Consider the following 10,857-nt stretch of genomic DNA (forward strand, 5'->3'; position numbering starts at 1 on the left):
GAAGTTGTTCAAAGCCGGCGGAGCCTGCCTCGTTCGCCTCGGTGTTCACAGCGCCGTGGGTTTTCCCTTGTGGTGTCTGCCTTAAACTCTGGTGCTATCAATCCAGCTGGGAATGACTGACGATGACCTTGTCACAACCACGCCAGTGAAAACATTTTTGCTCCAATCCCAATCCTGTTCCAAACAGCATCGGGGCGTTTTGCGTGAGACCAGGACAAAATCTAAACAGCGCGTTTCCCAGGCTCAGAAGAAATGAGTGGTGGGAAGAGAAAAAGGAACAAGCAGAAACCAGGAAAGTGTGGCTAGTAATTGCGCAGAATAGCGGGTACTAAATTAGTGGGTTTGTTTGGGAAAAGACAAATGCCATTTCTTCTCTTTGAAATGTGGAGTGAACTCCAACGAGGGGAAGGTGCGCCTGGGAGGGTCAGTGGCACACACTAGGTCCGTGCCCCGCCCCCGGCCCAGCACCACCACTGCCTGGAAAACCTGGGGGCGGGCGCCTAATTTGCGGAAGTGAGACTGGGCAGGAAAGGCGCTGTAGTGGGCTAGGTGGCCAGTGGGGCTGCGCTCCCACCCTTCTCCTCCGATACTAGGTTTTGGGGCAAAAGACCTACACAGGACTACACCCAACCCCCACCTCGGGGCAACCAAAGGCAGACAAGCCCCGCCCGTGTCCGGGAACAGCTGTACTACTAGACGTTACTCTAGATACTTGCCTTGGATGCCAACAAGAAGCGAGTATCCCAGGAAGACAACCGGAGAGTGCGTGGGCTAAGTGCTGGGCGGCGAGAGACTCCCTCACAGCCGCCTTCTAGCCCGGAGCCCAGCTCCAGCCCTCCCAGGACCTGCCGCCCTTTAGAGACCCTCGGTCTCACGTCTCGCAGCTCCACAAAGCCTGCCTCCTCCGCTGCGGACTGAGAAGACCGAGTTTAATTCCAGGCACACCCCGCCCCGCCCCCAACTCCCCCCCCCCGCCCACCTCCCCCCACTCCCGGATTTGGGCTAGAAGTTGCGTGGCGGGCTACTCCACTCTGGCACCCTGAAGTAGTCCTGGGGCGGGGGGGTCCGGTAACACAATTGAGAGGGCCAAAGCTCAAACCTGGTCCCAGACTTGGTCCTCTTGCCCGGCCGCACGCGCCCAACCGGATTCGTTCGCCCGGGCTCCTGCGGAGATGCAGTCCGGTTTCCGCGTTTCCATTGCTTTCTGGGTCAGGGCAGTGAGACGGCACCTAGAAAAGACTTGTAACGGGCAGAGAGTGACAACAGGCGCGTGCGAGACGTCACGCCAAAATAAAAGTAGGGGGTGGGACAGCGGAGGCGGTATTTGTGCGGGAGAGGCGCACGGGCAGTTTGAGGATCTGGCCGAGTTAGAGCTTCCCTCTCCCCTCCCCTTGGTTCTTCTGGCCTCCCCCACCCCACCCCACCCCACCCCACCCCACCCCCATCTCTCTCCCTCTCTCTCTCTCTCTCTCTCTCTCTCTCTCTCTCTCTCTCTCTCACACACACACACACACACACACACACACACGCTCTTGTATTTTGTGCTGTCGTAAAACCCACGTGTCCAGCCGGGAGGCTGCCAGAGAGTGGAGCGGAGGAGCCGGGACGCGGCGGCCGGCTGGCGTAGCAACCCACCGTGACTCTGTCCCGCGCCGGGGTCCCGCTGCGCTCCCGCGCTCCAGCCGCACTGGTTTCCCGCGCTCCGTGGGCCTCCGTAACCCTTGCCGGATGCCCAGGTCTCCCTCCCTCACGGCCGGAGGCATGTAGCGCACTCGGGTTGCCCACGCTCCCTCACGCCCCCGGAGACACGAGTACACACGCACCCGCCGGCGGCGGCTGCCGGTCTTCAGGTAAGGCGAGGCTCCTCTGGGGCTGAGCGTCTCGGCCCACGGGATAGGAGGCTGGAGGTCCTGGGCTGGGGGCGGGGGGCGAGACTGACCCGCCTCCTAGCGCCGGAGGCCAACGCCACTCCGGCGCTGCGCCACACCGGCTGGGGTCGGCCCCGGGCGCTGCTTCGGGGCGGGGGCTGCGTCGTGTAGCGGAGTTCTGCGGGACGTGCCTGTGTCCGGGCTTCGACGGTGCAGGGTGGAAGCTGGGCGCTTCGGGCTGCGCGGCCAGGCAGCGCGTACTCACCTTCTACCGCGCGGTGCGGTGGCTTCAGAGTAAACTTTGCGCCCCAGAGGAGTTGGAAGGAAGGAGCCGCTGAACCCGGCTGCCGCTGGCGAAGCCAAAGGCTGTGGCTCCCGCTCCGAGGCTTCGGCGGCCGTCCTGCCCGCCCCGCTTGCACCAGGCCCTGGGCCCGGCTCACGCGCACCCTCCTCTCTGCCCTCTGCCCCCAGCACGAGGCGTCGGACATGCTGAAGCCCGGAGACCCCGGCGGCTCGGCCTTCCTCAAAGTGGACCCAGCCTATCTGCAGCACTGGCAGCAACTCTTCCCGCATGGCGGCGGCGGTGGCCCGCTCAAAGGCAGCGGTCCCGCGGGTCCCCTGGGCGCGCCGCAGCCTCTCCAACCTCCTCCGCCGCCGCCGCCCCCTGAGCGCTCTGAGCCTCCACCGGACAGCCTGCGCCCGCGGCCGGCCTCGCTCTCCTCCGCCTCCTCCACTCCGGCTTCCTCCTCCACCTCGGCCTCCTCCGCCTCCTCCTGTGCCGCCGCTGCCGCCGCGCTGGCGGGTCTCTCGGCCTTGCCGGTGGCACAGCTCCCGGTGTTCGCGCCTCTGGCCGCAGCCGTCGCCGTGGAGCCGCTGCCCCCCAAGGACCTGTGCCTCGGCGCCGCCTCGGGCCCGGGGCCCTCCAAGTGCGGCGGTGGTGGAGATGGCCGCGGTGCCCCGCGCTTCCGCTGCAGCGCGGAGGAGCTGGATTATTACCTGTACGGCCAGCAGCGCATGGAGATCATCCCCCTCAACCAGCACACCAGCGACCCCAACAATCGTACGTAGCCGCAGCCCACGCGCTCTCTCCTGTGGCGCTGGCGCCGTCCAGGGCGGGCGCCCGTCTGGGAGGCGGGTGGGACGAGAGGGACCCCGTGGGGGGTGGACTGGTCCAGGCAGCGGCCCCGCACTTCCCAGAACACCGTGGCAGGAGTTTTCTGGCGTTAGAGAAGGAAGGAGAGCGGGTGAGAGGGGAGGGTGGCGCCTCGGGGTTACCCCTTCGTCTCCCCTCACCCTCTGGTTTGCAGCCCCAAGTGTGGAGGACTTGAACGGCCCGCTGGCCGGACTTGCATGTGTCCTCCCTTCCGAGGGACAGCGCCCCGGGAAGGTCGGCTACTTAGCGGCGCGCGATGGGGATCCCGAGCACCGGCCGGCCTGGCCATAGTGGGGACAAGATAGGGGCTCAGAATTCCTGGGGAGCGTGGATTCCAGGGCTTGTGTGTTCTCTCTACCTTCCTCCCGGAGCTAACTGCGTCAGTTCGTTTTCGCGCTCCGGGTTGTCGAGGGGAACAGCCGGGAGCTGCTGGCGAGCCTGGCCTCGCGGGAGGAAGAGTTTTGGTTGTTGATACTGGGTCAGTTTCTCCCTGCAAGCAGGCATTATTCTTAGGTCTACCATTTATTTAGAAGAGAGAGAGAGAAAAAAGGAGCTACTTAGTGAGAAATTTTCCGTGTTCAGGATAGGGTTGTTCCCTGCGGGTCCCACGTTCTCCTTGCACCCGTGACTCTGCAAACGTTCCCATCCCGTAGCCATGCTTGATGGCTTAGTTATTCGTAAAATTCGGGTGACAGTAATTTAGTTTAAGAAGTCTAATTCTCCTTGTCCCCCAAGTAATAGCAGATGCCTAATTAAACATCGGGTCTCATCCAGCTTTGTTTCCTGTATACACAATTTCGTATGCTCAATCACAAGGTTTTGAAGTAAGACGCTCGATGAAGACCAAGATTGTGCATTGCTTTATATCTGATTCTTTTTGGTAATTTCAAAAGTTATGAGATGTTTGCACTTAATGTGTTGGGCCAAGTGCTCACTGTCCTTCCAGAGCCCAGAGACCTCTGGAGAGAACGTGAAGTCAGGTCGGAAGAGCCAGGCTGAAAGCAATGCAGGGTCTGAAAGATCACTCGCTCACCATGTTCTCCCTCTCATTCCTCCGTCTGGTTTCCGTGTGAGGATCACAGACATTGGTTATTATTTTATTTTGAATGAGTCCCCTCTTGCAGAATGTCTACCACTCTGTGAACTTTTTTAATTCGTTGTAAAAGCAAAATACCTCCAGGTTAGGGTTATTTGAAGGGCCCCAAAGCCATCACTCTGATGAAAGAACACTGGGCAGGAGCCTAGTGGTTACATTGTACTAATCTTTTCATAATGATGGGGAATAATGGTTCTAAGGAAGTTGATTACTACTAACAAAAAGAGCAGTTGAGTTTACTTTTTTCCTTTCTAGAATCTGAAGGTAAAGTATTGGTTTAAAATGAGGGTTTCCACTCAAATTTGTTCTGCAGTTGAGAAGTCGCTTGTATTCCAGAGTTTCAGAAAAGTTAGAAAAATTATATTGTCTTAATGGATATAAAAAAATACTTATCTCCTACTGAATTTCTTGACTGTGTTTCCTTCAAAGCAGTTCTTTAAAATGTGAAATAAAAATATAAATGCTTTGAAAAAAGGTATTTCTTACAGTTAAGTATAAATATAGTCACTGTGGGCTGAGAGTACTTTATCAAGCTTGCAGTTTCTCTTCTGAATGAAGTCCGTGCGGGGAAAAGACACCAGCAGGGCACCCCAAACTCCTGGCTGCGTGTTGAGCTGCTTGTGCTGTTTACAGTGCAGTCTTGAGATTCAATACATTCTCACCAGAGAAAAACCTAGACTAATTAGAGAAAGAATTGGGATAGATTCCTAATTAATATATAGCTCTTTGAACCAGTTTATCGTCTGGGTAACTTTTTTCCCCTCTGGCTAGAGGAAATGAAGTATGATTTATTTAAATTATTTCTATAATGTTAGTCTTTTGGTGTCTCTTCTTGAGTTCAATTGATTACTTCAACATGCAAAGTGCAGGAGGAAAGACGGGGGTGGGGGGGTGGGGGGGGTGGGGGTGAGGAAGTCAGATTGTCCCATTAGAGTTACACTTTAGTTGCTCCCTAATTAAAAGGCAATTGGGAAAGAAAATAGAAAGCAGGGGTAGTTCTGTGTAATGAGGAGGGACCGGGTCTCCCATTCTTTCAGGAACTTCTCTGAGCAAGCACAGGCACGCATTTTAAACTCTGGGGTGTGTTTTACAAACATGAAGTGAGGAGTGATTGAGTTTAATCCAACTAGGGGCTCAGAAGAAATCAGAAATGCAAAGGATGAGACATTATTTCCCCAGGCAGAACTCTCCCCCTTCCCAGGTTGTATTTGGTTTCAGAGGGGAGGTAAGAGGCAGTACAGAAGGGAAGCAACTATTAATTTCTGACATGTAGATTTCCCTGGTTTTCCTTTCAGTCTTTTGCTATCTTCTTCTAAAAGAACTCTGTGAGACCACTTAGCATTGTTTCATTTTGTTACTTTGTATTGAGTCATTTTCTCTTTTTGCTACAAGGCAAAGAATGGGGCCTCTTCACTTCTCTATTCCCTAACAAGAGTAACTTTCTGCCTGGAATCAGCAACCCAGTAACACTTGTGAATCAGTAACAGTAGTCTCACCTTGAAACTTTATTGGCAGCTATGGCAAATGCCATAGTGAAAGGCCTTTTAGCCCTCTTTCCCACAAAAAGATTTAAAAGCAGCAGAAACCATACAAGCTAGCTGAGTGAGCCATTTCTGTTGTAGTATTTCTGCTATCTAACTCCATGTATTCAATTTATTCTGTGATTAAAGTACACTTTCCACTGAAGCTCTGAATGTTTAGCTTCCTCTCTCATCTCTTTGAAATCGGGTGGGGCAGTGTGTAATATAATTGGGGGGTGGGGCCCTTTCTTTCTCTTCTTGTATTACTGCCCTCATTGCTGCTGGGTTGCCTGAAGCCACTGATTCCTCAGGGTCTGTGGCAGTGGCCCCTTCTGGGTTTTGGTGTGTTGTCTGAGACCCTGTCACTACTTTTGGAAGGTAGTAAGCGGGGGGCCATCGGCATACCTCACATTTGTGATTGTACCCAAAGGACTGAGCCAATTAGCTTTTCATACCTTTTGCTGAAGTTCTTCCTCTCCTGTACCTGGCAGGCAAGTGAGAGCTAAGCCCTCACCCAGTCTGTCTGCCGAGCATCCAGACATTCTGCAACTTTCCCAGCTGAAGGTGTCTCTGCCCTCCGGGATTAGGGGAGCCCTGCGCACAGCACTAGGGACAGCAAGGGCCCCGAGCATTCCCATTGGTAGCGCCACCCTTTCCAAGAGCCTGGGGAGAGTGGCCAGGGGAGAGAAAACAATCTGGGCCCAACGCCATTATGAAAAAGATAAAGGAGAGTGAGTATTTTCTGACATTCTCTGCTCTCTTCCCACACACCTGGAAAACAAAGGTCCTGTTTAGTAGCGTCCTGAGCCCAGGCTCCTGCAGGCAGGCTTTCCTGCCGCGGAGGCACACTCGCTTCACACCCAGTGTCAGGGCTCCCAGTGGCCAGCCAGTGACTTCGGCTTCAGGTCTGGTTCCTGATGGGAGGGAGGCCGGGCGTCAGTGTGTGGGCTTTTCTGTTGTTCTATTTTTCTTTTCTCTTTCCTCTCTTTGTGTGTGCAGGCCCAGCCCCATCCCATAACACACATGATTTAGTTATTTTACATCATTCGTTATCTAGCACCCTGAAACTGAACATAGAGCCATATATTAGATTGAGGTTAGAAGAGGTGGCGACTGTTTATTTAAGGTGATAAAATGGTCCATCAGCAGTAATCTCCATCGATATGTGCCACCAGGAGATGAAGGATGAGGGGACAAGCCACAATTAATTGCCCTATAGTTTTGTAGGAGCGAGTGGAGCCAGCCCAGACCTGCTTCGATCTCTCGCGCGCCTCCTATTCATCATCTGCGCATTGTATTGTATAGGGCGGCTTCGCTGGGGCAGGGCCGGCAAGGTTTATCTCCAGGATATTCTCTCTCCCGCACTCGCGGGTGCTCCCAGTTAACTTATTAATATAGTCAGCAAGAGGCAAACAAAATCCACATTTCCTCCCTTCCTCCTTGTTTTCCTTCCTCTGTTGTCACTCTCTCTCGGCCCTGGGACCCAGCCGGCAGCCACAGCAGCCGCGACGAGCATGGACAACCCACGCTTCTGAGATCGACCGGGAGCTTTAAACTCGTCCAGGAAAAGCCCTCTAGAAGATTTAGCCCCAGCTGGGCCTTCCCTGGACCCCAACCACAATCGGCTCCCTTTCGCGGTGACTGGGCTAACTCATCCATGTCTGGATCCGCTTCTGGACCCTATCCAGGAGCCTAGAAGACCCCTGCCAGGTGGAAGGAGAAGGGCTAGTGGGTGGTGGGCATAATGGGAGTCTTCAGATTTCCGTGGCAGGGGTCGCGTCTGGCCTTGCAAGAAAGCCCTATGCTGGCAGGAAGTGGGTGAGGCCTTCAAAATGCAGACTAGTTCGGGGGCCTCCGGCCAGCAGCCTGTCTAGCTGGTCACTGATTCGCCACCCCAAACAGCCAGTTGCACCGGGAGGGCAAGGGGAGAGTGCTGGCCGAGGAGGGAGAGGGGGGAGGGGACGAGGGTGTGAGTGGCATGAACCCTGGTGCAGGAGGTTTCCAGATACCTAGTCCTGCCTGCGCTCTGCCCCAACAGCCAGCTCCCTTCCCTGCAGCAGCCCATACCTCTGTTGCCCATGCACAGAGCACAAGAGGTGCTGCCAGCAGGCGGCACTCCTGGGGCAACATCACTGGGCAGCGATCGATGGGCCCTAGCCTTGCCTGGGTTGGCCTTCGAGACTGAGGACTGTGACCTCAGGGGTGTCTGGGGAGGATTTATAGCCCCTCGATTACCTCTGTCTAGGAGGGAAGGGAGTCTTTTTCAGCTGCTCCTTGGTTCCCTTTCTAAAGGACAGTGAGGGCTGGCGATGGCTGGGAGAGTCATTGGGGAACCAAGGCCTGGCGTGTTGGAGCCTGGTGCTTTCCGTGCATCCAAGCTCACCTGCGCTCACACATAACCGTTGGTCTCTTCAGACACCAAAAACGCCCTGAACCGTGTTGTATTTCATCTTTCCTAGACAGACAAATGAAAATACCAGGAAGAAAAAAAAGAAACCATGACCTGTTTTGCCTCCTTTATCTTAAAATAGATCTATTTTCAATTACAAAATTATTACATGCACTTGTACAAACATTCAAACAATAAAGAGGCTGTGACACGAAGAGTGAAGGTCCACTCTTCACTCTTCTTGGCCTGGCCTGCTGAAGTCAGTAGGCGGCTGAGTCTGTAACTCAATGGTTCCTCCTTCCCTTGCTCCGGGGCCCATCAGCAGGAGCACCAACAGATTTATTCAAGATAGAAAAGGGACCAAATTTCTTATATTCCCTAATGCTAAAATGGCATTTCAAAGATATGCTTGGATAATATAATATTTTTCACAGACATAGAAAACCCTTTTTGAATAATAATTATGAACTTGTATAAAAACTTGCCCTGATTTTAAGGGAAAGTAGGAACATTTATTTGCCTCTTCTTTATGAATACAAATAGACTTGTATTATGTATTACTTGGCATGGAATGCGGTGTGTAATATGTATTTTATATATGTGTGTGTAGTTGTGTGTAGTTTGGGCATCTAGCCCACCTCTCCCTCAAACCTTTTCATGTAGGTGTTTATGACTTGCTGTCTAGAAAACACTCCGCTAGAATGTTTGTCTACTTGTGCCACATTTGTCAACCCCAAGTAATCAGTTACTTGTTTTAAATATCCTCAAGCTTCTTTGGGACTCCAAGACATATGTCAGAAGCCAAATGGTTTCAGTGGCAGAGCTTTGTGTGTGAAAAACAGTAATGTTAGGATACAACATGTATTTTGATGTATTTGGCCAACTTTTCCGACAGAATATTTTGATATAGCACAAAGTGGTTTATAAATTAGGAAGACTCACGTTGGGTGGACTAATTAAAGTGGATTGGCTCTGCTGTGGACCTAATATGCATGTAGGCTTCCAAATATTGGGAGAACATCAACTTTTTACTCTGCAAAATGCTAAGTTTTTTTCAACATCTCATGGAGAGAAATGAAACTTAAGTTGAGGAGAACTTTAGAGAACTTCTTAGAGAAAGGCCTAGCCATAGTGTTATCGTTAATAACAAATACCAAAACATGCTTCCTGGCTGTGGGGGTGGTGGTTGAGGTTGGTACTTTTTTTCCATATTTTGTTACTGATTTGTTGGGGTGACTGTTCCATGGTATGGAGATGTTGAACTTTGACAGAATCTTTGGTATGTGCCGTTATGGGAGTGAATACTAAACTGCTTTTGCTTCTCACCCTTTGTTTCATTCAGCCAACCAGAAAGGGACGGTCAGTTAAGCAAAAACCTGGGGTGATTTATTTATAGGGGCATATTGCCTTTGATTGTTGTCATTTGTTTTAAGCTATTTTTTTTTTTGCTAAGGTGCTGAAAGGCACTGTAATTCAAAATTATGGACCTTAACTAATTATTTTCCAATTTATTCCTTTACTTTAACCCCTGATCAAGAGTGTGGGAAGGAGCAAGAGAAATCTCTTTAATTCAGCCACGCCACGGCAATTTTTGTGGCCTCCACATAGTGACTTCAATTATTTGAAGTAAAATATTTCAATTCTATTGACTGAGTTACAATGGATATAAAATTCTCCCAGCTCTTATAAGTCTTCCGGGATCTCTAGATTTGGGGGTGTTGGAGTCAGGCAGGCCTGACCGTGAGTCTTTCTCTACCAGTTTCTGGTGTGTGGTTCATGGTCACGTTAACATTGTTCATGCAGCCTCAATCACCTCATCTGCAAAATGGGAATCATGACACTTAGGTGATATGGTGATTGGGTCAAGGTAGATGGCTGGCATATAGTTGGCACTTGGTAATTATGAGTTTTTGTCTTTCTTTCCATTACCCTCTTATCTTGAAGTTTTTTCTCCTAATCAGAATCTTGAGAGGGTGTGTGAAGCCTGTGTGTTCTGGAAGGGTTCACATGTGGAAAACGATGAAAATACCTTCTACCTACATCCTAAGGTCAAAAGCAGAATCTGGCACAGCTTTTACATTAGTTTGTGTTTCTGGAAGAGGGGGCCTTTGTGTGGTGGAGGCCCAGAAGCACAGACACTTCACTATCTGCAGAAACAGATTGCTGCTTTTCACTTGAGAGGCCTGGGGACACCTCCAAGAAGCTGCAGCTAGAAGGTCCCCTGATTCCCTGAGCTCTCTTGGGAGTGGAGGAGTAGCTGACCCAGGAGAGGCGCTGCTGACTTGAGCCCCTTCCTGAGAAGGGATGCTCACAGAGTCAACCCTCAGCTCCCTGGGAAGCGAATGGCAAAATGAGGATTTGCTCATCATGCTGGGTTTTGATTAGGTGTCCGTTTGTTGAAGATTCTTCAGTGACTCACTTTGTCACAAGTTCCTTGGGCATTTTTTCTGTTTCAGCATGAAGAGGGTACAACCTGTGAGGTCCACCTGGACTGTCTTGACCAAGGCTGGGCACAGGAAGGTACAAGGGCGACCTCCACCCAGCACTTGAGTGGTGTATCGCCTCCTGCCCAGCTCTGGCCATCTCCCCCTGTTGGGACTTGCTCACTATCAGGCCCAGTGCCACAGAACTCTGTTGCTCCGGGGCGCCACTGCTCCCTGGGAGGCTGGGCCAGGGAGGCCAGGTTGCGCTGGCGGGCGCCGACGCCGTCTCCCCCAGGCAGGTTTGCCGGCCTGGGCGCAGACGCGGCGGCTCCGCCAGGCCCATTAATAACCCGGAGGGCGCTGCGATGCGACAGCGAAGTCGCCCAGGCCCTGCTTCCCGCGGCTGCC

At 52.4% G+C, this 10,857-nt stretch overlaps 1 protein-coding gene across 1 annotated transcript in view; it reads left to right on the forward strand.

Annotated features, from left to right (window-relative positions):
- Positions 1-1,537: 1,537 nt before the first annotated feature.
- PRDM6 (PR/SET domain 6) overlaps positions 1,538-10,857 on the forward strand; it is a 96,894-nt gene continuing 87,574 nt past the window's right edge. Inside the window, exons 1-2 of the mRNA XM_045838029.1 lie at positions 1,538-1,850; positions 2,340-2,928. Of these exons, the coding sequence (XP_045693985.1) occupies positions 2,355-2,928 (574 nt within the window). The 5' untranslated portion in view covers positions 1,538-1,850; positions 2,340-2,354. The remainder of the gene's footprint in view (positions 1,851-2,339; positions 2,929-10,857) is intronic.

The sequence above is a fragment of the Phyllostomus hastatus genome, unplaced genomic scaffold, assembly GCF_019186645.2.
Source record: "Phyllostomus hastatus isolate PE091 unplaced genomic scaffold, TTU_PhHast_1.1 phas_contig_254, whole genome shotgun sequence".
NCBI lineage: Eukaryota > Metazoa > Chordata > Mammalia > Chiroptera > Phyllostomidae > Phyllostomus > Phyllostomus hastatus.